This window comes from Takifugu flavidus, chromosome 8 (genome assembly GCF_003711565.1).
Source record: "Takifugu flavidus isolate HTHZ2018 chromosome 8, ASM371156v2, whole genome shotgun sequence".
Lineage (NCBI taxonomy): Eukaryota > Metazoa > Chordata > Actinopteri > Tetraodontiformes > Tetraodontidae > Takifugu > Takifugu flavidus.
Genome location: NC_079527.1, coordinates 11,631,892 through 11,659,891, shown reverse-complemented (window position 1 = coordinate 11,659,891; position 28,000 = coordinate 11,631,892). Strand labels below are relative to the sequence as shown.

General features: G+C 43.8%; 1 protein-coding gene across 1 annotated transcript; it reads left to right on the top strand.

The window, feature by feature from the left end:
- Positions 1–9: 9 nt before the first annotated feature.
- Positions 10–27,939, top strand: LOC130530013 (serine/threonine-protein kinase WNK2-like). Its single transcript, XM_057040820.1, is given in 30 exon segments — positions 10–469; positions 853–1,465; positions 1,468–1,670; positions 8,927–9,099; positions 9,236–9,456; positions 9,533–9,690; positions 10,560–10,648; positions 11,041–11,260; positions 11,852–12,125; positions 12,230–12,345; positions 14,369–15,451; positions 15,572–15,616; positions 15,805–16,233; positions 16,514–16,801; positions 16,959–17,002; positions 17,100–17,259; positions 17,326–17,442; positions 17,570–17,740; positions 17,994–18,045; positions 18,247–18,345; positions 18,668–19,434; positions 19,778–19,823; positions 19,922–19,974; positions 20,125–20,771; positions 21,182–21,408; positions 21,558–21,782; positions 22,386–22,484; positions 24,415–24,459; positions 25,097–25,395; positions 25,470–27,939. Coding segments are annotated over 29 exon segments (7,149 nt in total). The 5' UTR covers positions 10–469; positions 853–1,017; the 3' UTR covers positions 25,821–27,939.
- The last annotated feature ends 61 nt before the right edge of the window (positions 27,940–28,000 follow it).

Below are 28,000 nucleotides of genomic sequence, written 5' to 3'. Positions count from 1 at the left end.
ACCCACTCAGCTGAATGGGGAACACGCTGATGTGCCTCCGTCGTACCGCCGTATTAATCCACCGGAGGGATAAGATGACAAGCGAAATCAGCTAAACGCCCAGAAAGCGAGCGGAGAACAAAAAAAACCCCTCCCGAGTCTCACATCGGTCCCGACCTGCAGCTCCGGAGGAGCCACGAAGAGACGCGCCTCCGTCGGCCGTCCTGTCCGCTGGAGAGGGATGCGAGGATTCGGACTGAGATCCATATAACTTAATATCTGTCTGATTATTTAACTGGTACTTTTGTTTCACTTGATTTCCACCAACGGGCACTATTGTGTGCTGCTTTATTTGACAAAATTGGGTTGTTTTTTTTAAAGTCCACCTTTTTTTATTGTGGATGGTCGGCTAACGTTAGCGAGGTGGTTCGAACCGGACCTGCCAACTCTGCCTGTGGGTTGTTTCGGACTCATCGCCGCGATGAAATAGGTAAGCCTCGTCCCCCCTTTTTTGCTTCACGGGAAGCGTAATAACAATTTTCGGAGACGTGCGAATTCACGCTTCCGTCTATATTAGACGGTCCGTGGACACAAGCGGAGACCGGGTCGAGGATTCGGAACCAGCGAACCCCGCGTTAACTTGTCGGCGCTAGCATGCTAGCTTTCAAGTTCACCTGGTGGGTGATGAATTCCGCTAAAAATAACGACATGTGTTAAACCCTGGGCTTGTCCCTCCATCCACCTGCCCCCTTTCCCCGACGTCAAGTTAAGCCCAACTACGGCCGTTACCCGCAAAACTGGGGATATTTGTCAACGGTGCGCCGTAAACGGTGCTAGCTTCTCTTTTATTAACTGCCAACATTTCTTTTGCAGCTCTTGATATCGGATGAAATCTAGTCAGACATCCCCGTCGTCGAGGGCCTCTGTTGGCAAACTGCGTCACCGAGTGGGCGCAGCAGGTACTCGTCTATAAATATGCATTTTTCAGGCGGTCTAGCCATGACACGAATGACCTGGAAGCGGAACCTTTAGAGCAGCATGGAGCCAGAGGCCACTTCCAGCTCTGAGCAGCGAACGAACTGTCCATCCGGGCCCAACCCTCAGCACGAACGGGCACCGAACATGTTGGAGCCCACAGGTGATGGAAGTCATTTGGACTCTGTTGTGAGAGGCGGCAGTGACCCCGCCGCGTACCCTTCCTCCAGCTATCGAAGGATCGTGCATCAGAGATTCATCAGGAGGAGTTTGTGGTTCTCGGACGCGGACGAGCAGGCCTTGGAGACGCCCGAATGTGACGCCGGCGCTGTCAGCGGCAGTGGCGGGACGGTTCTAAACGTACACCTGCGGACGATCGTGGACAGGACCCGGGGGACGAGCTGCGGGATACAGGAAGACTCCAGCACCGAAAGCCAAGGCGGGCAAAAAGACAGCGCGACGGAGAGCGCCAGCGCCGATGAGGAGAAGGAGAAGTGCGGCAACGCGTTAAGCCGACGGGCGGCGAGGACGCTAAAGCCACCGTCAAGGCGGCCAGCGAGGAGAACGAGGAGGAGGCGGAGATGAAAGCGGTTTCCACATCACCCGGAGGAAGATTTCTCAAATTCGACATCGAGCTGGGAAGAGGTTCCTTCAAGACCGTCTACAAGGGTTTGGACACGGAGACGTGGGTGGAAGTGGCCTGGTGTGAGCTGCAGGTAAATATTAATGCCCTGCTACCCAAACAGGGTGGTTTTTTTTGTTTTGTTTTGTTTTCTTGTCGACACTAATCAGCAGCCTTTCCACAGGCGCGTGGGAGACACTTAGGAATAGAAATGGTGCTTTTAATAATAAACTTCACGTGGTTCCTTTTCTGCATGAGATGATTTTCACTCCGGTGGGGAGCCCTCTCACAAGGCGGCACTCGTGGTCGACGTTCACACGCCGCATAGCGTAATGACGGCACCCCGCCCCCCATGGAGCTGTCCCTCAACCAGAGTCTCGTGGGAGAGTCCGCGAGGTTGCGAACGAGTATTTGCTCAACGTGGAAGGTCGGCGGCGTTAACCGCTGACGGGGGTGAGCAGAGCGCTCCTGACACGTGTCGATCAGCAGTTTTGCGGACGCACGAGGAGAGGCTATCTTGTCCTCCATTACACAGACGCAGGGAAAACGCCAGCTTAGAGCATGCGAAGGTATTAACTAATTATTTCCGTCCTTTGGAGACTGCAGGAGGGATTATCTTCCTGTCCCCTCTCTCTCAGGAGGCTTAAGGGAGGCTGTCGTGAGCACGACTGGCCGCCTTCAAGAACGAAAAACCCATAATGTCATTTGTTTTCCCAGATTATAATACAGTAGTTCATAACCCTTCGCCTCTGGTCTGCTCTCTCGCGGATGCTACGGCATAGCTGAATACTCTTACTGCGTCTTATCGACTGCGCCTCAGCTCGCGGCCTCCCACTGTGCAACAGGAGGTGGACAGACAGGAAGCAGCTGACGTGCACTGTAGCCCACAGGGAACCGTGTGGTGGTCCCGTGTGCTTGCTAATGTTAACGTGCTGCATCATCGCTCAGGAAAACTGAAGAATAAACTACACCCTGCACTGTTTAACCTGTTTGTATGGCAGCAGTGTCGCTGGACAGCGGTTAACATGCCAGCGTCTTGTTTCAAGACGGTTGTGAACGAGGTGGTGACCTCAGCACATGGTGATGTCATGCAGACTGGTGGTAGGAAACCCACCCTCCTGCAGCGTGACAGCGCTGAGCTGCAGTCACACCCGGCAGATGCCAGATAGCAGAACCGGAAACATTTCATTCTTCCCTCGCAACACGTTGGAAAACCCTCCAGTCGACCGTCGGTACCGGACGTTCATCACAACACAAACGGTAGTTTTCTCACACGTGCTCAATTCCAGCACGTGATTTCATTTTTGAGCTGACGGGTTTCCAATCATTTGGATAAATGATGTGGAACTGATCGATGGATTTCATCAGAGGAGGCCGGCTCTTTTATTCATCCGAGGGCTTCGGGTGAGACCTTTGCCTGCTGATCAGAAATGCCTTTGATCTTTTGGGGTTTTGTTAAATCAAAAGCGGAATATTACGTTTCAGATTTTTACAGAATATTACAATCATTTTCCAGCTGTTTACTTGTTTTCTGTTTGATTTTCTGTAATGTCTACAATTACCAAAGTTAAGAATATTGAAATTAACTATGTGACATTTTATTCCTCGTATCTTTAACACAAATACACCTTTTAAGCTCAATAATTTCAGCAAATGAGCTAATTTCTGGACATCTTCAAGCCCCCCCCCAGGATTTGGTTGCAAAACATCTCTGAACCCAGAGATGACTGATATTTTCGCTTGTTTTGTCCTCCTTCCAGTGGTCACATGGTTCTGCTGCCTAGAAATGTTAATCTGGGCCTGTGTTTGCTCCCTCTGTCTCTCCAATCTGAGTCACACTCTCCCACCCCTTTCCGCCTTTACCCATCTCCCCCACGTCTCTGTTTTCGTGCCAGGCCGCTGGCATAACGCAGATGGCCCTGGCTCTGACAACAGTGTTGATACGAAACAAAGAGCCCTGTTGTGACTTTTCTCTTTTAAAAGGAAACATTTTCTTTTTCTACTGGCCTTTATTGAAACTCTGGAAACTTCCTTAGCCCTTCGCTTTGTTCTTTAGGTCATCATCCGCTTTGAAATCTGCACGTTCGCATCACGCCGTCGTCTCTGTGGTATTTGGCAACGATTCTGTTGTTCTGTAGATTAAATCTGCCTCTCGGCTCGTGAACTCGGGCAGATGCTGTTGCGGTGGTATGAGGCCGACTCCAGTGTTTGTGGCTCTGGCTACAGACGAACCCAGCAAATGCCAGCGTGCACAGGCTTGACAATAAGAGATTCCTGCATGCCAGGAGTCAGATCTGCTGACCTCCTTTCTTAATTAGACGGAGAGAAAAGAATTAAACACTCACTGATCGATCAGGAAAACATTTTCCCGATTCCCAACCGGCTCCTTGCTCACAGCTCATTAAGAAGCTGGAGGGAGTGAGAGGATCCAGACGCTGCGGCTCTGCAGCCTACAGTGCTCAGTAAAAGGCCTCATCTTCAGGCGTGCACCAGTGTCACCAATAACCCCGAGGCCACATGAGCGGGCTTGTTAGACTCCTCTGAGTTTACTGTGATCTGAGAGCTGTTGCAGAGTCTGAGACGGCCATCATTCAGACCAGTCCTGTCACACCAAGACATCAGCTAATAGACTCATAATCGTCAATCAATAACGGATCTGCTGGTGGCTGCTTTTCTTATTTTGCTGGTGTTAGTCCAGGATTTAATACACAGGATACAAATTACAGTTCATGTTGTAACATTAGAGTGAGGATTTCAGTAAATATCCTCTGAATGGCCTCAAAATGTCACAGCCGCTCGTTATCGTCGTTAATCCCGTGTTGAATTTAAAGTTGTTTGTATGAGCAAATCGTACGCCACATCTAAGCCTGCATCCTGTGAAGGTCGGCTAATAGGCTCTGTGGTATGAGGACAAGGGTTACATTAATTGCTCACTCTACCTCCGTATCCCTAAGCTATTTATGTAATAACAAAAGCACAACAACTGACCTCACTGTAGCACTTGTGTCACAAGTCCGGCTTTAATTTGTGAATACTATTTCAGGTAGAAAGACTCAGATAAAGAATGTTTCCTCAGTTTCTGTCCTTCACACAGATCCGTTAATCGTCCTTGCCATTTTTTAGCCATTGTTAATGTTCTTCTGCAGGCTGGGCTGGTCAGTTTGAGCGAGGACATTGAGCTATTTCTGACTCGTCTCTGCTCTAAACACCATCAGCAGTGATGCGAGCCACCCACTTTGTCTTCTACACTGATTCTGGCATTGCCGTGCACCGTGACTTCACCATTCTGACTTTTGGTCCTCCTAAATCCAGAGCCTTAATCAAATGGAACAATGTCAAATGTGTGTGTACATGTTTAACAATGCATCTGAGCATGTGAATGTTGTTCTCTGAGCAGGAGGGAATGTTCAGGGTGTCAACAGTCAGCCATCTTGCCTCAGGTTCATTTATACTCGGGTTACAGCTGCCATCTGTCCTCTTTGGATGTTGCTAATTATCAAGAAAAGGCTAAGAAATGACAGATACATGTGTTTCTTTGGTCGGTAGTTGCTGGGTTTTTTTTATATTTGGATGAACAGAGATCTATTAGGCTTTGTCTGTCTGGTAATGTTGTGTTAGAGAAAGAACCCTAATTGATTTTTAAACCACCGCAATCAATTGGAAATGAGCAAGAGATGCCAGAACTGCAGCTTTATTCAACTCAACATTAATTAAAAGCGTTATTCAAAGATGCATTTTTCCCACTGCAGCCATTTTGTTTGAAATCCTTTGAGTTTTGTCCTTGGTGATTCTTTTTCAGATGTGCGCTGCACCATCTTGACAGTTATTGGCAATTGGCTGAATGTTGGCCCATAGATTTTAACGTCTAAATACATTAATCCTCCACCTCGGTAGTCGGTCACGTTGATAAATCACGGTCAATTGGTACCATTGGTGGCAGTTCATGCATATGCAGCACCACCATCGTGTTTGAAGCTATATTTTTTCGCTCATGAGCTTTTCCTTTCTTTCCACACATTCTCTTCCTCACAATGTCCCCCAGATTTGTCCGACCCTCAAACTCGTGTGTTACCGTTGCAGCTTGCTAGCCATCTATTTACGCTCACAAAGGATCCCTTGATTTTCCACCTGCAGAACCTTCACCTGAACGTTCCTCACTTCTTGAAGAGTAGTTAAAATTAACAGTATTGTTTTTCTATGTGTAAACAAAATAAGTTTGGCGGGAAAAAAAACAGTTATTTGGCTCTGAGCTGAGCAAATACCCAGCTCTAGTCTGGCTCTGAACAAAGATGCCATCAGTCAGCACTCGTCAGGGCCGTTGCATAAATGGTATTAGTCTTTCTGAGGTGCAAGCATGTAATTAAAAAAAAAAAAAAGTTTCTTTGTCTCTGTCAAAGAATTGTTTGTTTGCTGAAAGGAAAGAGGTTTATTGCAGGGTTGTGCTTATCCATGTTTGCTAACTCCCATGTCTCAGCCGGCTAGACGCAGTCATCAAGTCCAAACTCCTTTTCTACCAAGAATTGTCCACCATTTATAGGTCACCTTGGTCTTAAGTAAATTCCTGTTCAGAACTGCTTGAGGAGGTTTGATTAGATTAAGTATTTACACCTCATTACTGTAGTTCTCATTTCCTCTACATCTCCTATTATAGCTTTTTCCCTTCCCATTTCTACATGTCTTTGCTAACTTATGTGTTCATTTGTCTCTTTAGACACATCTTGAATACTGGTGTGTTGGACAAAATGGGTTTTTAGTAGGATTTTTTTGTGCATGATGTCATGAGGGCTGTCTCCGTATTCCAGCCTCACACCACACCTGTGGCACTGGGGGGTATCGACGTGCATAACAAAAGCAATGATCCAAAGTGTTTGCATGTAACGGTAGTACTGAACTAGATTTGAAAAATGAGTGACCAGCACAGAGTTCTGCTGCAGTCACAGACTGATTGGACATAATTCAGTTGTGGGCACTCTGCTGGACTGTGATTTGCCTTGCACTAGATTCTGTTATGGCAGCAAAAGCACTGCAACACTCAGAGGGTGGTTAAACGGCCAAGAACAGTATCATACCTCATTTAACTCGCTGCCAGATCTCTCTGTTGCAAGCACCAGTTTTAGCTACTTTTCTCAGATTGGGTACATTGGGTTCAGATGGCAAGGGTTTATATAATGGACATATTTTGATAAGTAACTTTTGTAACGGTCTATTCTCAAAATATCTGCCCCCCTTAAAGCCACTAGCATATTTTGAGTTGTAGTCAGAAAATCTGTGATATTTTGTAGATAAATCCATGTATCATAACTCGATTAGCAATCATGTTACCGGTAATCAGGATTTTGGTGCTGAGTGGGTGATTATGATTCATGCCACCATTAAGCTGCTTTGTTTGCATGTTTCCTTGAGTTGCACTTTGTTGGGCTCTCACACCCACTATAAATTTAAAATAACTGTATTAATAAAGCTTGCTTACCTGCCTCTAGTGCAATAAATCATCCATCCTTCAAAGCTAAATGCTTGTGCTGCATGATCATCCACTGTTTATTGGAGGTATATTATTTAATTAATGGAGGTGGTGAGAATTCCTCTCCATAAATGTCCAAAATACTTTCGTCTGCTTTGTGTTAGACATTTAACCTTCAGAATCTGTCCTTGTGTTAGAACTCCATCAGCATGGGAGCCATAGTCCAGAGTAAACATTTATCTCGCTATATTGCAGACCTGGGATATTCTGTATGGAAGGTTGTTGTATGTTCTACCCCAGCAGTGGTGCTAATAGAGCCATGCTCACAGATATAGTGGGTGGCAATATAGTGAAGAAGAGCTTTATGGATCGCTTACTGCTAATGTCACCATCAATTTTCCCGTTCGGTCTGCACTGCATGGGCTTGGAGGTGTGTGTTTTAACCAAGCCTGTGCTGCTGCGCGCTCTGTGTGGCTAACTGAGGTTTTCCTTCAGCCAATTGTATGCATGATTCTAACAGAATATACTTACTATATTAAAATCTCGTAATGTAGATGGATTTTTATGGAAAAAAGCACAATTGGATGTGAGGAATGCCGAGATAAAGCAGTAATATGAAGAGGAAAGCTTCAATATTTGATGGGAAAATATTGCTGTCTCAATCTCTCTGTCTCTCCTGTTACCTAAACCTGGGTCCACTGCTGTTCTCTTGCAGCAGAAACCACGTGGAAATAACTCAGCACAACTTGGCCCCAGCCATCCATTGCTCAGCGTGCCTCAGTAGAAAAGGGTTCTCTGCAGAACTGAATTATTCATCAGGCGTTGCAAGAGTGCAGTGAAAATTCCTCCCCCACGCACTTTCTCACAAAACCTGATATTCCACATTGATGCACACGCAGACACAATGCTTTGTTGCATCATTCGACTTTAAAAAAAAAACATAACACTCTTTATTTATGGAGATGTTTGCACTGTTTAATTTTTACTAAAACACTGTTGTGGTTAAATAACTGAATGAAAATGATGAAATCATACCAGGCTCCCTCATCTGCATCTCTAAAGGGTGGGGTAGGTGCACTGTGCTTTGGCAGGAGAGAGCGAGAGAGGGCGTGCTGACAAAAGATGTGATATTGTGCAGATGCATGAAGGAGGGAGTGGTTGATGTTCAGGGTGCAGAGTGGGGGAGACAGATTGCAGATGTGGGGGAGGGGAGAAAGGACCCAAAGGTGGCAGATGAGTGAGCAGGCAAGTGGAGATGACGATGGAATATTGGGAGAGAATAGCGGCGCATAACCTTTAGCAGCACTGTGGAATGGGTGTGGCCGAATTTAACATGCAGATTCATTATCCGGGATTCAGCAGGAGCCTGGCGTTGGAACACAACAGGAGAGCCTCTGAAGCCAGCGTGCATGCTGTCGACTGTTGATGAAGAGCAAAACCATAAATGCCAGAAGTTAAACAAGATTGATACGAACTTGAAACTGCACACATGCAGAGATTCAAGAATTTCTGGCTATGCCTATTGAGCTGGGAAAGGATTTAGTCGTGTAAAAGCAGCTGCATAATTGCTTCCCTTATAAATATATTAAAATATTTACAATTTTTAACACAATTAATGAAGTCTGACAACTTTGCTATGATGGATATGAAGGACTGATTCTCTCTGCTTGTGGAGCTGAGCCCCTATGTAAAGTGGGCTCCCTTTATATTGCTCATGCCTGATATTTACACTGAATCACGTGCATCAGCTCTTTGTGCATCTAACTTGAGTCATTAATTCAGACTATGCTACTAGTGCCTTTAGTGCCTAGCATCTGTTCAACAGCTGTGGATGAGCCAGGAGTCGTGTTCATTATTTCTTTCCTTCACATCTTTTGTCTTTCCTTTAGGATCGTAAGCTGTCAAAAGTGGAACGTCAGCGCTTTAAGGAGGAGGCAGAAATGTTGAAAGGTCTTCAACATCCAAACATTGTCCGTTTCTATGACTTCTGGGAGTCCCCCCTCAAAGGGAAGAAATGTATAGTCTTAGTTACAGAGCTCATGACGTCTGGGACACTAAAAACGTGAGTATTATTGAAAGCGGTGAGATGCACTACTTGAGTAGCAAAGAACTTTGTCTTTTTGACTTCTCGGCTATGGAATATGTGTGGTGTAATAAAACTCATTGGAAGTTAATGTCTATTTTTCTTTTTCCCAAAGCTACTTGAAGCGTTTCAAAGTCATGAAGCCCAAAGTGTTGCGAAGTTGGTGCAGGCAAATCTTGAAAGGCCTTCACTTCCTCCACACCAGGACCCCTCCCATCATCCACAGGGACCTAAAATGCGACAATATCTTCATCACAGGCCCTACTGGCTCAGTCAAAATTGGTGACTTGGGGCTGGCAACACTCAAGGCAGCTTCCTTTGCCAAGAGTGTTATAGGTAGATTTTGATCTGTGACTCACTTTACTTTAGAGTGGAAAGAATAGACAGTGTATACATGATATTCTCTTTGCAGGCACCCCAGAGTTCATGGCTCCAGAGATGTATGAAGAACACTATGATGAGGCAGTGGATGTCTACGCCTTTGGCATGTGCATGTTGGAGATGGCTACATCGGAGTACCCATACTCGGAGTGTCAGAATGCTGCTCAGATATACCGCAAAGTCACAAGTGTAAGTATGTGACATACTAAGCACAGCGATTGTTTCCCGCCCCTCAGTCTTGCATTTCTTGGGTGAAGCTTACAGGGAAGCACATGGAGTCACAGAGTGAGTCTGGATCTCCTTTGTTTTTTTAGATGAAGCCTAAAGGCTGTGTTCTGCTCAGCTTCACTGCTGGCATATATACTGATCCTGCTTTTTCAATTATAATTCTCTAAGGATTATTAAAAAGCTCTTGATTTGATACTTCAAGCATCGGGAATGTTCTTATCCCCCCTTAGTACTTTTAAAAGCCATGGCCACGGTTTCCTTCTTGATTATGGGTCAGCTTGAGCAGCCGTCTCCCGATACTCTTCTCACATTGTTGCCGTATACATGTTTGAAAATGCTGAGGAGATCAAAGAAGAGCTTGAATAGCATTGAACTGCTGTCTCGGCTCGCGCAGCATGAAACTATATAATTGGCAGCAATGTTGAGGGAGGATGCATACACTTTAAACTTGAGACAGAGAAAGCAACTATTTTAAGACGAGTTGCTCTTACTCATGTAAATGCAACCAACAAAATTTCCCTGCAGAGACATTTTAAAAATGCAAATAGTCCTTTATTTTGTGGTCTTTATTCTCTAAATTTCTGAATGTTTTAAGTTTCCAAACTTAAACATTAATCCCAAATTTCAATGTCAAATTGATTTTATTCAAAATGAATTATTTTTCAAGCGCTAACTCTTCGAATGAAAGATTTATGACTCTTTGGCTGAAACAAACCTATATTTAAGGAAAACTCTTCACTAACTTCCTTTTCCTTTATCCAAAAATAGTAGGATAGTGACATGAGAACTAACTTGGATGCTTTTGTCCTGTTTTTTTTCTCACTGTCCAGGGAGTGAAGCCAGCCAGCTACAACAAGGTCAAGGACCCTGAAATCAAGGAGATTATTGGGGAGTGTATTTGCCAAAAGAAAGAGGAGCGGTGAGTGTATACTTCTGTCCCCGTCCAGTGTAAAGCCTTCAGAATCCACAAGGTGCCCCCTCATCTGTCATGCCTTGTCTCATCTGCTCTGCCGTATTGTTGTGGCACTGACAGTTGGGCTCTGGGCTGTAATGCAGTCTCACTATCTGCAGGGTGCCGTGGGATTCTGTTACAGGTCCTGTGCAGAGGCCAGAAGGAACTCAATTAGATTGCATTGTTAATTGATTGGGTTTAATGAGCGAGGTTCAGAAATGTACAGCACTGTGCTATTATCAGATGCCACAGGTAACTGTACTGATGCTCACAGAATCGGCTCAGAATTTATTGCTGATTATCGTGAGTACCACAAATTTCCTGCCATATATCTGAGATGAGGTGTTCCTGTTTTCCAGGTACAGCATCAAGGACCTGTTAAACCACGCATTCTTTGCTGAGGACACAGGTGTAAGGGTGGAGCTAGCTGAGGAAGATGATGGGAAAAAGGCCTCGATAGCCTTGAAATTGTGGGTGGAAGATCACAAGAAGCTGAAGGGGAAATACAAAGAGAGCGGAGCCATTGAGTTCACATTTGACCTTGAAAAGGAGGTCCCTGAGGTTGTGGCACAAGAGATGGTGGGTGCAACTACAGCTCTTTACTTTCCCAAAATCCAGTGTGGTAGATGTTAATGGTAGGTTTAATGTACCGCACATTCCTGTTTTGGTGAGTTCTAACTGTTGGCAGGGCTTTATCTCATCACCAGGAATGCAGAAATGCTAGATTGTTTCTCTGCTCTTCTGGGAATACAGTGATTTGTTTTGTTTCTCTTTGCTGTTTTCTCCAGCATTTAGGATTATTTTTACTTTATTGCAAGACATTTGCACAATTTATTTGGTAACTGGATTACAGGAGATGGTTGATTGAGGTGAATAAAATTATTTGTTAATAGTGGAAAAATAGAATTGCGTGGAAAATTAATTAGGACGAAACATCCACTGCAGTCTGTGATGAACTCGGTGAACTTAGAAAGCATACTCTGAAAGATTAAATTATGTATGTTTATCAAATAAGAACTAGGAAGTGCTTGGAGTGTGCTATCTTTTTCATTTAATCTCTTCCCACCTCCATTAATTATAAATAATTATAAATAGCTTCTCTATTATCATGTGATTCTCCATCATATGGTCTGTCCTAAAAATATCCTGAAACTGATGCTCATTTTTCAGGTGGAATCTGGCTTCTTCCATGAGAGTGACTCTAAGACTGTGGGAAAGTCAATCAGGGACCGAGTGGCTCTGATCAAATGGAGAAGAGGGAGAACAGTGTCTGCTGCAGCTGCTCTGGATCAAGGCGATGGGGCGCATCCGATGCAGATGCCATCCCATGGCATCTCTGCCGGGCCTACACTTATAGGCCAGCCACTGCTGGAACCAGAAGATTCTGAGGCAGATCAGTTCAACAGGCTTCAGAACCTACCGGCCAGCGCCACCTCAGTCACATGTAAGACATTCTTCCTCATTCTTATCTTCCTCATAATGCATTAAACTAATCAATATATATTTTCTATAGTTGCTTTTAAAAGCACACAATTTATGTCTCTGCAGCAGACAGCACTCTTGACAGTGGTATGGGATCCACTGTATATTCAGACTCCCACAGCAGTCAGCAGAGTGTCCTCTACCAGTCCCAGCTGGACCCTATTACTATGACAACACAGCAGGTCTGTATCAGAAGCATATATAGCCAGGTGGACTATGTAAATGTAGATTTATTTAAATCTTTACAAGCAAATATTGCTGAAATGGTATAACACAGGTTCTGTACCATCACTTATTTGGCCTATGTACATGATTAGCAATGTAATCATGCAAGATACATTTAGCCCAATATTTCACACATGTTGTTTTGTTATTTTGAGTAACATACTTTGATTTTGGGGTTACTCCTAATAGTGCCACAGCAGTAGCCTTTTTCTGGCGGACCGCCCCCGCTCTTGTGAAAAGAGTGAAGTTTGGGAGGCAGGACACAGAGCTCAGTTTGGAGGTGCAGCCCGAAGAGGAAGTGCCCCTGTTATTGACACTCTGAGGTCCAACCACATTGCTCATCTCCGTGCCTTTATTCAGTCCCCCAGGTCAATCAGTCCCACCCCCCCTCTGTTAGAAGATCAGTCAGAATTCAGCCACTCTGCCATTCGTTCAGGAGAAAAGGATTGTGTCCCTTCTCATTGTGCTCTTCCACTGCTGCGAGTCTCTCCTGTCTCTTCACCTTCTCAGCCCCGTCGCCTCAGTGACAACAATATCAGACGAGAGTCCATCACCACCAGTGAGAATTTAACCATACCAGTGCCAGGTGGACGCAGACACTCTGATCTTAGTAGTCTTCTGACCCTAAAATCTAAACATAACAATTTAGCACTGCAGAGATGCCATGCATGTCAGGCCTGCCTCTCTTTACTTCAGAGGTCACGAGAAGGAAGCCACCACCGCCCATCTATCATCACGCCAGTCTCTTCATGTGAACACCCTGGAACAGTACCCAGTCTTAGTTTTGGCCGTCAGAGAGGTTCAAGCGATTGCTCAGATTTCTCACTCCTGCAGCAGTCCCTGTTTAATATAATTGGCCGCAAAGCAGCACCTTGTCCCACGACTACCCATCACAACCTCCTGTTACAGTCCTCGGCCGCTCCAAGACCGGTATGTAGTGATGGAGACATCAGAATGAAGAGCCGCCTCCTGACTGGAGGTTTGGTCGGGGAAAAAGAATCTCCTAAGAACATTGAAGATAGTTTGTGTGCTGGTGAGCAGCAATGGTCTGGAGCAGAAATCGGAGTGGTAGGTGACAGTAGCAGACATCGCTTTAGATTGTCCACGAGGGGCCGATTCCTGCTTAACTAATGTCTCCCCACCTGTAGCAGCATCAGAATATTTCTGCATTCTCCTGGTTAGATCTCCAAGAGGCCAATCACACAGAAACCATTTTTGCAGCTGTTTTAAGAGGCAGTGTTTTGCACACTTGATAGCTCCCCTATTGCTTCCACATTGACACTTGATTTTTTTAAAAAGTCATTGTGGTTCCACCTGCATTTTGTAACTTGCAGAATGCTTTCTGTGTGATCGATGTCTTTGCCGACGTGCCGGTCTGCAGAATTCACCATCCCTCTTCTGCTGTTGTAGGAAAATGGCTTCATTTTAGAAAATCAACTTCCCCTGCAGATTAACAGTTGGATCTCACCTTTCCTATTCTGCTTTGCTGACCCAATGCTACAGCTGTCTTGCTCCTTGTCTTACCTTAAATAGATGATTGAAGGTAAAGGGATTGCTGCTTGATTTCTTTTTTTTTTTCCCTCTTGGATCTCTCCCTGCCTTTGGAGTCTTTTTTTATTCTGTCCCTTTTTTTTTAACACAGACCTATTACTGCTTGCTCTTGATTAAAGCACTGTGCATATTTTGGTCTTTTATGAGTTTATAGTACAATTATTTAACATGGTTTAAAAGGCTCCCTGTCATTTTTACTACTCCAAGCCATACTTAAGTAGTATACAAACCAACGTTAAAAAGGAAGAGCATTGTAAATGTTTAATAGACAATAATTTAACGTGCATGTATTTAGCGTTATGATATGGGGCCTTTTTAAATATTGAAAAAGTTATTGTTTATAGCTGTTTGATGCAGAATTTCTCCCTTTTTAAATTCGACACCCAAAAGTTTCTAATTTGAATGTCCTTTTTCCTTTTTTGTCCTCAGGCCAGTTCAGCAGGTCACCAGACTCACCACACAATCCATGGCTTGCCCTCTTCCAGCACACCGGTGCAGGCACCGCTACAGTACCTTCAGCCTGGACAAAGTTACCCAGCTGCTCCCTATACCGGCCAACACTGTGCAGCACCAGCTCCAGCTAGTCTCTGTTCAGTTACAGGCCTTTCTGCTAGTTATGTTCCTGCAAATATGCAACAGACTCTACAAAATACAGGAAATATTATACCATCAGCTGTGCCACAAAACTACCAGTCACCAAGTCACAAACAGCAACAACCAACAGCAGCGAGTTCTTTAAACTTTTCTTTAAAAGCCCAACAGACTTGTCAGAACTGTGTGATGCCAACTCCACAACAGAGTGTCTCTGCATCAGGATATTCTGCTCCCGTTCAGCAGCATACTGCTGCAGCCCCTGCTGTCCCATCACAAAGCTATCCTGCTGGCTCTGTAGTTCCAGGTTTAGCAACCCAAGCCCAGTGTCATCCTGCACAAGTTCCCAGTGTGCTGCAACAGGTTCAAGGCACAGTCTGCCTCTCAAGTCAGCATTCTGGTCAGAGCTCCTCCACACCAGCACTTTATAGCCAACAGATGCCAATCCAACAAGAGAACCAGCAGACCTTCCTGCAAAGTTCTCAGTCCAATATTCAAGTAGCCCAAAATGTCGGGCAGGGATATCTGAAGCCTCAACTCCAGCATAATCAAGAAATTCAACATAACCTTGTACAACAAATGGCACAGCCGACCACAAATCAGCAACAAGTCCAAACTCCAGCTAACCTTAGTCACAGTCAGAAACCCATACAGGCAACAGTTCGGCAGCAGAGCCACGACACATACCAGTCGACATTCCAACAGACTCCTACACCAGCCTCACAACCTCTCCCCACCACTTCCCCTGTTGTTAGTGTGGCAGCTGCACACCAAAGTTTCCCTGCTGGTCTACATGATGCTGGCCCACAAAGCTATTCATGTTCTACCTTCAGCATCCTGCAACAATCAACTCCTCCAGCTCAAAACCAGTACCTGTCTGCACAGTCTACAACTCCACAAGCCTATGGGGAGTTGAGCCAGGTGGGATTCTTCAGGACTTTTCTATCCTGTCATGAAATGATGCATTGCAGCAAGGTTTAAATCCCTTTACATTATTTGATATTAAAGATTTTCTTTTTTCACGCTCCTGTTAACCAACAGTTCCATACTCAACAGTGTTCAAACAACCAAACACAACCTTCCCAGGTATGGCCATCCACTCATTCTTCTGTTTGTTTGAGATCTTTCTAAATTAGTATTGCTCCTATTACCTTTGTGTTATTTCTTTAAATATATTAGGAAATAGAACATAGACAAGTTTTCATGCATCTTCCTTCTGTATTTAATCTTTTTTCTTTTGATTATTTGATTTTCTTCCTTTCCTTTCCCTTCAGTTCCCTTCCCAGTATCCCACTGTCCAGGTCATGGCTGCTGTGACTGACTCTGAGTCTTCTTACCCTCACACCTGCTCTGTCCCTCACCCTTCAGCCTCCTCATATTCTCGAATGTTCCTCTCTCCTGGACAGACTCTCCCTGTCACCCCTGCTGTCTCCCCCCTTTCTCCTTTGCACTATGAAAATGTGTTAGGTTCACCTATTCCAGTGTCCTTGATGCCATCCCCATCTCAGGTGCTGGATAAGGTGGGACCAACGTCCCCACAGCTCCAGCTCACTGTTGCTCTGCAGCAGAGTGTTAGGCCGGAAGCATCTTATTCACACCCTGCACTTATATCCTCACAATCCACTAACCCCTTACACGCTCACACTGTCTCAGCACAGAACACCCACCCTGCTACAAATGGCAGCACTCAGACCTTGATAAAGGTAACTATGGAGGCTGCAGCAGAGTGCAGATATTTAGCTAAAGGGTGTAAAGATAACAGTCGTCTGATTTGTTGTTCTTTTATTTATATCGCAGCAAAACTGTTGTTTGTCTTTGAGCTAAGAATTTCTATTCACAAGTATTTATGAGATAATTAATAGAAACTATGCATTTTGGGAATAAATTACCAATTTATAAATATCACAAACAATGCAGCTATTTTTATAATATGTTTATCAGAATGATTATATTTATGAATGTGTTTGTCTATCATAAATACAGGACATGGTCAGCCATGCTGAGCTTGCTCACTCTGCTCCACTCGGTCAACCTGCAGCATTCTCTCCACCTCTGCTGAATGCACCAGACCACCTTGGCAAAAAGAATCCTTGTCAGCTGCCCCTGCAGGCTCAGACCCAGAGTCAGCCTCAGAGCCAAATTCCTGCGCAACAGCCCTCTGACTCCCAGAGAGCATCCTCCGTGTCTGTCGGGTCCTCTTTGACTCAGCAGAAACCACTTGGCACTATTTCGGGCTCTGCAGGTCAAGCACCAACAGAGGTGATTACTGAGGTGTGGACTTGTATTTTCATACTTCTACTGCACAAGTCTCAGTAGCTCCTCCCCTTTCCTTGCATTTCCACTCCGATGTAGCAAATGCAAACTTGTCTCAAAGGTTGTATCAGTGATGTGATGTGTTTCAGTCTCTTTATTCGTTTGCTTTCTGTAGGAACAAGCCTTGGAGAAACATACTGGAGGACAGGGCTATGAGAGGTACTAGCCATGTCGTCTTTGAATGTGACTCCTTTTACTGTTCAGAGTGCTTAATGTTTAGTGTTGACAATTTCTGCCATTCCTCACTCAAATGCAGTGTCAACTCTGATGCCACCTCTGGTAAGGAGATGAGTGATGGCTATGAGGGGACACATGGCAGTAAAGGCGAGGGGAAAGTCCGCAAGCACCACCGCAGGTCCACGCGAACTCGTTCTCGGCAGGAGAAGATCAGCAGGCCAAAGCTTAACATCCTCAATGTGGGTAAACTAAAATTTATCTGAAGAACTGATTTCTTTCATTTATTGGCCTTGTTCTGATTGTAGGTGTGTAACACTGGTGATAAGATGGTAGAGTGTCAGCTGGAAACCCATAACCACAAAATGGTCACTTTTAAGTTTGACCTAGATGGGGATGCACCAGAGGAGATTGCTACATATATGGTATGTAACTGTTTTTGTATCATGTTAGAATCCATAGCTGACATCAGATGTTTTCTATTTGCTTAGAAATATCTTTTTGGAGGTTTTCCTTTCTCATTCCGGATTTAATGTGCATCATGCTCCTTAGGTGGAGAACGATTTCATTCTACCTTTGGAAAAGGAAGCATTCATCGAGCAACTGAAGGACATTGTGGACAAGGCAGAAGACATGTTGAGTGAGGACGCTGAGGGTGAGAAGAACTCGGAGCAGGCAGGTGGTCCAAAACAGACTGACGCACCGGGAACATTAGGAACCGAGGTAGGAACAAAGCTGTTTAGTTTTTAATTCCTTTTTAGTTTGAAGTGCTGCAATCGGGAATACATTATCATCACTTCACTCTGGACTCATTGTGCTGCACTGCCAGCAAATGTAGATGATAATTCCATTCTGTCTGATACAATAGTTTCATCGCTGTTATTTTGTTTATGTACTGCAGCTCTTTAGCTTGTTGTAAATATTGGCTGAGTCAATGCATGTGAGTCATTTCTTTGAAGAAATCTAATGTTTTTAGGGTTTGAAACCGTCTACACCTAACGCTCCGCAGATGATGTACCAGCAAAATGGTAAGACTTGGAAGATCTTGGAATATATATCAATAAAAAAGGTCTGTTATGCTGTACCATTTAATAATATATCACTAGTGCTGAGAGTTTTATATAGTAATTAAAATCTAGTTCTAGTTCTCCCTTTTCTTTAAAACCTGTTAATTGATAACTTTTTGTATTTTTTTTTTTTAATTTACATTACCTAATTTTCTTTGACAGTCCTTCACACTGGAAAGCGCTGGTTTATTATCTGCCCCGTAGCTGAGACACCTTTGTTAGATGATGAGAAGCCTGCATCGAATGCTTCAACGGCCCAGGGTATGTTCCATGTTGATATGTCATTGACTGAGATTTTTTTTTTTACTGTATTGTCTATATATTACAGAATCACATTTTCTTCATGCTGCTGTGCACTGGGATGCGAGTTAGTTATATAATAGTGACTCTGCAGTGGTTCTAGGAAGAAATGAAGGGTAGGATTTGTACTCCAGCTGAAAAAGCCTGATGGGGCAAGACAAGCTGTGATGTAACCCTCAAGCACCCTTAGGACTTTTCTGTGCTTTGTGATGTGTCGTAGCTGAGATTAGACCTCTAATCTGCTGTTTGTTTTCTTTTCCATTTTTCAATTGTATTATATCAGAATCTGAGAAATCAGCTTCATCATCATCCAGGCCCAATGACAACATAACTACAGCAACAACCACAGGCACATCTTTACCCTCTCAGACTGTGCCCTCCTCCTCTCTGTCACCTGCGAACACTGAAAAAGCCAGGATACAGCAAGCTCAGCCCTGTTTAGCTAAGCATGCTCCTCCTGCTGCTGCTGCTGCTACCAGCCACCCCAAGTCTGTGGAAGAACCTTGCATCTCTGCTGTCTCTATAGTAACTGACATGCCATGCTGTGCAATTGTGCCACCTGTCTCTCTGGATGTGAATGCTATTGATAAGCGAGCACCTGGTGATTCAAGGCTCTCTCAGTCTAATCAGCTTAATCACAAGTCTAGTCCGACTGGAGAGCTCCCTCAACAACTGGCAGCGAATCAGTCTGTGGTCTTACAGCAACCCTATGCCACACCTATGCAGCCTGGAACTGTGACATCCCAGCCTCAGAGTCCTGCACATCAGACCTCCCAGGGCTCCCAGTCCTCAAGCCACCAGCAGCCAGGGAGCGTTGGACCAGGAGAGTCAGACAGCGAGGGGCCACGAAGGGTAGATTTCGTTGATCGGACCATCAAGACTTTGGATGAGAAACTGAGAAACCTTTTATACCAGGAACATGCCCCCTCGCAGACTTCCAGCACTGCATCCGATCCCCAGGCCTCGAGTACCGAGGGAGTCAGTTCAACCCCTGTCTCAGATGGTCAGAGCACAGAGGGAGCACATAAAAAGAAGAAAGGAGAATCACTGGTAAATATAAATCGGAATAATCTAGGCATTAACAGTGGTGGTTAGGAACAAAGTTAATGGCACAATCGCAAAATAATTTGATTACGTGTAACTAATATGACCTGAACGTTCAGAAAGGTGTAGAAGGATGAGAAGGATAATAACATTACTGTCATAAACATACCAATTAGTCTTATGCTCTTCAACTAGCAGCTTCATTTTATGTTTATACAGCAGCCTGGCGCACTTCAGCAACAGTCCTGAGTGAAGAGTTAGATTTATTGCTGATTTTAATTTTCAAAATGATTTTGAATGTGAATTCTTTGTGTGACTGTGAATTCTATTTTCTTTTTTGGTCCATTAGTCTCAGATTCCTGAATGCAGTGATGTGGGTGACTCCACAGTGTCAGGTATGTATTTGATGTCCCTTTTTACAGTAACTACTCAGGGATATTTTGACTATCTGCTAGTATTTTTGCATAAATAAAATTGTTTTCTTTTTCCTTAGCCAACAACAGCATTTTGAACACAGAGGACATCACTACCAGAAACCGCTTTCAAGTAGGAATCCGCCTTTATGTCAATACTAATGTCATTTGTTTGAAATGAATTAAACAGTGTTGGGAGTGGTTATGGTGGGGGTGGTTTCTTTTGTGATTTGGACCTTTCGTAGATTCACAAACTTAATGTGATCTTCTCTACTGTCCCCAGATCATCCCCACTCCACCGGATGCCATTTATCGTGTCGAGAAAAGCAAGGCAATCTTAAGTGCCTGCAGCTCCCTGGCCCCCTCTAGCAGTTCCGGGGGATCCCATAGTCAGACTCACAGCAAAGGGACCAAAGAGGAATGTGCAAATGTAGACAGGCCCTCTGCAATGACCTCAGCTGGTAATCGGAGCACAGAAATCACCAAACGTTTCTCTGCACCACCAAATTTCTACCAGTCCACCTCCACCTCCAGTCCTGACCTCACACCACACCGCATGCCCCGTGCCCAGACGATCGATACGCCTATCCGTCACCCTTATCAGCGCTCCACTCGCCTTTGCTCCGACTCTGCAGATGAGGACAGCAGCAGCATTACTCTCCCTCCATCCCACCATGCTTCCCCAGCTCATGCCCTGTCCGAACACAGTGGAAGTGACTTCATGAAGAGAGCAGTGGCCTTCCTGCGACGCACTGGCCGGAGCAAAAGTGAGCAGAGCTCCAATTCGACATCCCAGCATCTTGTGGCGATGAACGGCCACGCTCCCTCACCTTCTCCAGCACATGCTCACTCTTCGTACATCAGCAGCGACAATGATTCAGAGTTTGAGGATGCAGATATGAAGAAAGAACTACAGAAACTGAGAGAAAAGTAAAGTATAACACACAAGACATTACAAACATGCAGTCAGGGAAACCTCCACTTTGTTCCTTGTCTGTCTGTTATAATATATTTTGAATATTAAGTGATTTTGCAGCATGCCTTCTTCTCTTTCCCTATTTTATTGCCCTTTCTCCTGCTAGCTGTTGGTGGCATAAAGAATACAACCGAAATGCCAAAAACCTAATCGTTGGAAATTAAATTTTCTTGCAGCCAATTCTGTGAAAGCCTCCCCCTTGTGTTGACAAGTCAGAATTGCAATGCCATCTGACTGCGCTGGCACTTTAGCTTCCATCTCAGAGTTGCATGCGTCACTATTGCTGGTAGTTATGTGGGAATTTGTGTGTTCTAAGAATAATTATTTTTTTATGCCATCTTTGTGGTTTGTTTTTTTTCATTAGACACATGAAAGAGATCTCAGAGCTCCAAGCCTTCCAGAGGAATGAGATTGAGCGTCTGTACAAGGAGCTGGGTAAAACACTGCCCCCGAATGTTGGCCTGCTTCACGCCGCACCCCCCAGTGGACGCAGGCGCCGAGCCAGCAAACACAAGCTGAAAGCTGGGAAACTGCTCAATCCAATGGTGCAACAACTGAAGAATAATCTCAACACATCTAGTGAGAGGAAGGGTATGATGAAACTGGTTTATCTGATGATGATGTTTACAGGGGCACAATTGCAATCTGTGGGAGCTTTGCAAGATTCACAGAAACGCAGGAATGTGTGATTAGATGATTCATGCATACTTACACATTTATAATCCCCCCTTTCCCTCAAGGTGAAAGTGCTGCCAGTTCATCCAGCTCCCCTGCTAAAAGTTCAGTTATGTCAGATGGCTCTGCCCATTCCAGCGGGAGCTCCAGTTCCAGTAATCCACCCAGTGTCGCACAGGAGCAGGTCCACACCCAGCAGCCCTGTTCTTTGAAGGGCTCATTCTCCTCCGACAACATCTACGCTGGACGACACGGCGATGGAATGGCTAACCAGGCTGGCCCTGGCCAAGGTACACACGATTACTTCATGTGTGTGGTGTGTGCGCACACGTGCTTGTATCTTCACACATGTGTGCAGCTGTGAGGGCTAGAGAATAGGCATGTCAGTGCCATTCATACTGATCACCAAAGATAAACAAGTACAAGGCTTGAGAGACTGACTCTTAATGACTAGGCACAAATGATAATATAGCTGGACTATCAGAAAAAATTACAACCACTTCCAACAAAACATGTCTTCCATTTCATAGCATATAAATGGTGCCATATCATGGTATAGCAGGAAGTTGTAATAAAATGGCTGTTAAAACTTCAGGTTACTTTTTGTGCTATCATTTAAATATACTATCGAGGAGGCATGTTTCCAAATTAATGTGTACATTTAAACCATTATTTTAGGTCTAGTTTGTTCTTTATTTCTTTTTTGTTAGCTGTTTAGTTGTGGACATACTACTTCAGTACGCTTGATCATAATTACCGGTATGCCTGTTTACCCTACACTCCTTCTTTACTGCTGCTTTTATGGTGGGGGTTTTCTCATCCAAATCTCTCTGCACGTTTACAAAGTATCTCTCTTGTTTCTTCTCTTCTTCCCTTTATATTCATTTTTACAGGCTGGACGGTTTACCACCAAACGTCAGAGAGAGTCACCTATAAATCTAGTAGCAAACCACGCACTAGATTCCTCAGTGGACCTGTGTCTCTGTCCATCTGTTTGTATTTTTTCTTTTCTATTTCCAGTCACTGTATCCACCTTCTTTTTATTTAACCTTCCCCTCTTACCTGTCAGCCTTGCTTTTTTTATGTACCTTAGTACATACCGTTCCTCACCTTAATATCCATCACTCCTATTTCTTCCACTCACCCTTTCTCTCCACATCCTCAAATGTTGTGCTTTTATGTTGTTCTGACCACCAGGGGATATGATCACATGTGCCTACTGATGTTTCTATTGAAAGCTCATATGAACATGGTCAGTGGAGTCCAGTTAACAAAGCACACCTCACCAGAGTTGAAGGCTTTTGCAGCCAGGATGTGTTTGCTTTTCATCCTTAAGCAATCAGTGAAGCATGGCATGTTTTGTACTGCCAGCCATTGATGAAAGTTTCAACAGTCACTGCGTGCTCAACAGAGCTGCAAAGTCCATTTAGAGTTACTTCCTCCACCTCATATCATGTTTGACCCCTAACACGCTTGTGCAACACCATGTACTTTTTCTTTGTGCACTTGGAATAATGTAAATATGCAGTATTTTGTGCAATCCTCCCCTACACATTACCCTGGCTAATATTTCATGATTAAGATTTTGCCATAAGGTGTGTCTTTTTATTGATACAATATATTAAAAAGCACAATAATGAATATAGAGCAAATTAATTGGCTCCAAGACAGGCCTTTCCTGGACATGCATAGCTCTTGAAATAAATTCAAGGGTGGATCATTACACCATTCTTTTTCTGATAACCATCTAGAACTGACCAAACTGCATTCCTGAGTTTTCCTTTGTGATCTATAATACTCCCACTCCCACCAAAATGCCTTCTCAAGTTCAAGTTTTAAGAAAAGCCCTCACAAATGCACCAGGGACACTAAACATGGGCCCAATCTAGGTCAAATATAAAAGTGTGTGTGTGTGTGTCAATGTTGGAGAGAATAGCAAAACTGTTACACCCTCTTTATTTCTTATGTTCCCATCCACTATTATTTTGGTTGTATTATGTTTGCAAGTCAGAACACTTGTCCCGATTGAGCAGTCCTCTGTATACTAACACAGAGACCTGAGTCCCCCCAACCTTTCCCAGAACCCAAGGCAAGGGCTCTCTGCTTAGAGGAGAGCTCTCTCTGTCCCTCATGTTTGGACGGAGAAGATGTGCATGATGCAGGCGCCGAGCAGGGCACAGATGGAGACATGTTCCGCCACATTAAGGGCTGTATAATCAATATTACTATTGTTTTGTTTCTTCCTCCACCTCCCCTGACTTACCTGCATGTGTCTCACAAGTGCTGGCTCTAATTTGTAGCTAGTATCTGTGTGCTCTTTCAGTTTGAGGCTTAATTTCAGTTTCATTGTTTTGTTTTCGCAGGCATTGTTGCATCGGCAAATGGATCCGTTTTTTATTTTTTTAATAGAGCTTCCACTATTTTTTTCCAGATAATCTTTATTGTGATCTCTCCCTTCAGTTATTGGACAGTTGAGTCATACTAAGTCCCAATCCAAACAAATGATCTGAAATGCCATATATTTTAAGAATTGATTAAGGTGACGGTGTCGCCCTATTTTAGATATCTCCCCGGTCCTGTTTAACAACATAATTCGAACAAATTAATTTTACCCATTTAATCTTAAAGATTGCTACAGATGTTGGAACGCCTTATCACAAGGCATTTTACCTGCTGAAATGAATTATTAGTCATTTACGGTGATCATTTGATAAAAGGTAATCTGTCTCACTTTCCCTGTGGTTTGTCATTCTGAAGAGTCTTCCTCACTGATTCAATCCCTTTGTCCTTCTTATCCTCTTTCTCTCAACCCAATATTTTTGATAACTAAATGTACTTTTGAAGCAACTTGTCCACATAAATGTGGTGTGTAATGTGTCGTGGCCTAACTCTTTCTGTCTTGTGCTGTTTCACTTCTTATAGGGTCCACTCTGAAACGACTATGTCTAGGCAAAGAACGCAATAGTAGTAACTATCCTATTTACTTACTTACTGTCTACATAATTTTAGTCCTTTTTGTTTTGATTTGTGTTATTATGAGCGCTTTATTTTTTCGTGTTTTTAAATGATCATGGATACTTTCAACAGTTACGGTCAGAACAGTGGGTTCAGTACAGATTGATGCATTGGTTTATTTATTGATTTAGTGTGTATTGCATGGCTGTGCCCGTGTTGTGCTGCGAAGTTTTCTCATTGCTTTCCTACCAAACATTTCATTTTCCTTAGATTGCTCTTAAAAAGCAACACATTTCTGTTAGAACAAGTATTGGATGTTCTACTGTGTGACCTCCATTACAGTCGTTACCATATTGAAAGTTGTTACATGTTATTTATGAAATGAAAGGCATAGTCGATAGAAAATAAAATCCCACTCATACAGTATTACAACCACTATGTCAAATCGGAGGTGGGTAAATGTTTCCAAGCTCTGAAACTTGGCCCTTATCCCTCCTAATTTATGAGTGAGAAGTGGATAAGTTTGTTTTTTTAAATTTTGGATGAACTATCCCTTTAACAGAAGCCAGTCGATTAAATGGTTGGATTTTATTAATTGCATACTTGTATACACATAAATATGTATTTTTAACACATTTGTGTTTTATAGGGTCTTCTCTCAACACCACCGGGGCTCAGACAGCCACCAGTCAAACGCAGCCCACCGCAGCGACGCCCTCGCCGCCGCCACAGCCAATTCCGCAGCTCGCTCGGGTACAGACCAACAACAGCAACAACAAGAGAGGCACGTTCACCGATGATCTTCACAAACTGGTGGATGACTGGACAAAGGAGACTGTTGCAGCAGCCAGTCAGTCCCGCCCCTCCCTGAACCAGATCAGGCAGCAGAGACGCCAACAGGGCGTGGAAGGTGGGGCAGTGTCACGCACAGGAGCAGCTCCACATGAGGTACTTGAACTGGAGGTGTTCAGCAAGGGGTTTTTAAGTAGTTGAACAACTGTTACAACTGCTTTCTGTTTCAGATGAAAAGCCATTATGGGCGAAGCAACTTCCAGTTGCCTCTCTCTTGTCCCCTGACTGCTACTTTAAGTCCTCACATGGCCACAAATGCAGCACCGTCCGCCCCAGCAATGTTCCCTCCTGGGTACCTTTTCTCTGCAGGCTCCTACAGCAGGATGGCCCCTGGCCCACTTTACCCTCAGCAGTGGCCCGGCATGCCAAGTCCAACAGGCTCTTTGGGTCCTGTTGGCTTGCTTGGTGCTGGAAGAGTTATGCCCTTTGCTGCAATGGCAAACCCAAGATTAGAATCCTACCCTCTGGTCATGCGTGACACCGAGAACGGGCCATGTCCAAATAAAACCAGGACTACCTAATTGGGTTCATTCAGACATCTGTGTGTGGATGGATGTGTGAAACGTTTAGCCTCACTTTTTTGTGGTTTACCAGAGCCCCAAATGTACATAATGTGAACTTGTAAATAATGGCAACATCTTGATATTGTTTATACATCATTGTCTGTGGTCAGCGTGTGACTGTGTGTGTGTGCGTGTGTTGTACAGTACAGTTCAATATGTTTGTTTGGTTTATGCTTTCTGGCTTTCACTCTCAATCAGCCACTCAAGACATGTTTGTTTGTGCTCATGGAAATATATTATTTTATCCAACTACTCCTTTTTTGTGTTACGTACATGTCAACGCTACACTGGAATCTGTGGTTTATGATGCGCAAAATAGGCAGTCAGTATTTGAAGAAGGTATTTAAAGAAATGTAGTGCCTTGAACATTGATTTTTCTTTTTTTCCAAGACAATGTTTTTCTGCACCCACGTTATTTTGATGGTAGCTTGAGTGCAGTCTCTCTCTTTTTAATACATCACGGACACCTTTGTTTTTTGGTTTACATATGAATGCCCTTGTAGAACTGCACTAATAACTGCTCTTATTTAAATAATAAATCCATGTTTTAATCCTCGTTTACTTCGCACCCCTGTGACAGACGGAATGCCATAACGATGAGATGTAATGTTGCCTTGTGGTTCATGTTGGACTGAGAGAAAGAAGGAAAAAAATGCCAGCAGCCAAATCATACTCTTTCAGGTCAAACGGTTCAGACACAGGCTTTTTTTTTTTTTGGTGGGACACCTGATTGGTTGGGCAGCACAGGTGTGAGCAGTGTTGTAGCCTTGTACTCAGAGGAAAAGAGGTGTCCAGAACGATACCTGTAACCTGTAAATATTTCTTTCTACAGCATGAGCCTCTGGCAGAGTTCTGATCAGAATGTAGCAACTAATGTGTGAAAGGCTTGAGGCTTTAAAGTGCAATTTATCCCCCCTAAACAAAGCTTTGATCGTGGCCTTTGCCACAAGCCTTATCTATGACGTACGCAACGGGAGCAAGCTAAAAATGTTGAACAAAGCCATCTGACTGTTGTCACCTGGCAAAATAGAAACCACAATCCATAAATCTGAAGTCACAATACTGTTCAATAGTTTCCAACTTTTCCTCAACAAACACCGTATATGATGTATTTTGCATAGTCAAGTCTGGGGTTTTTATTTTTGATTGATTTGCTTGATTTCTTTGCTGCTGCTACTTTCCGAGGGGGGTTTCGCTGTGAGCTAAATCATTCTCTTCTCAGAAGTCAAAACCAAACTGTCAGATTCATTTAGCAAACGAGACGCCCACAGTGTTACTGCCTTGCTAGATCTCCCAGGTTGCTTTTTTTCTTTTATTATATAAAAAAAAATTATATACTTGACGCAGGAGATTTGCACACTGTAAAGCTTTCCTCGAGTCGAACTGTAAACACTTCCTGTACTTTTTTTTTTTTTTCCAGTATCACGAATGAGCATGGCGAACTTAACTCCACAAAGCAAATATAATCAACAGTTACAAATTTCCTGCTCCTGCAACACTTTGGAATTATTTCAGCAACCCATTCCTGCCAAGCTGTGAATTGTACAGTTTTCCTCTTCCTTATATTTGTATATTTTATTTGCGTGGCAGTTTAAAGGTCATGGTGGAGGAGGGTTGCTTTAAAGTATATTCCATCAATTCGGTTTGAATTGGACTTTTATAGGATATTATGCAGAATCTTCTGCTTTGGTGAAATATTTCCAGTAGTAAGAGATTTCTGTTCTCTGTCACTTGTATTTAATACAGTTTTTTGTTTTGTTTTTCCATCTCAGTCGCTGCTATGTCATGGGGAGCAGCAGAGGAAATGACTATTGTTGGCATATTCACTTGGATGCAGTGAATGATTCACAGACCAGAAATGCACAAAGATGAAGCAGTATCTACACTTTTTACTCTGCTCGTCTCACTTCTCGCTGGGCAACATTGCCCCCTGTCGAATATGCTATGATTGTCAAAAGCTTGTGTTTTAACTGTGGGATTGCTTCTGCTTGCTGTATCTCCCACTGCATTCCCCCAACCTGCAGCACTCTGATCACCAATTGTGTTGAGAGAGAAATAAATATTATTTTGTGCTTGATGAGTTGTTCGTGTGCACTTTTTCCCATATATCAATCGAATGCAGTGGAATTTGTCGATGA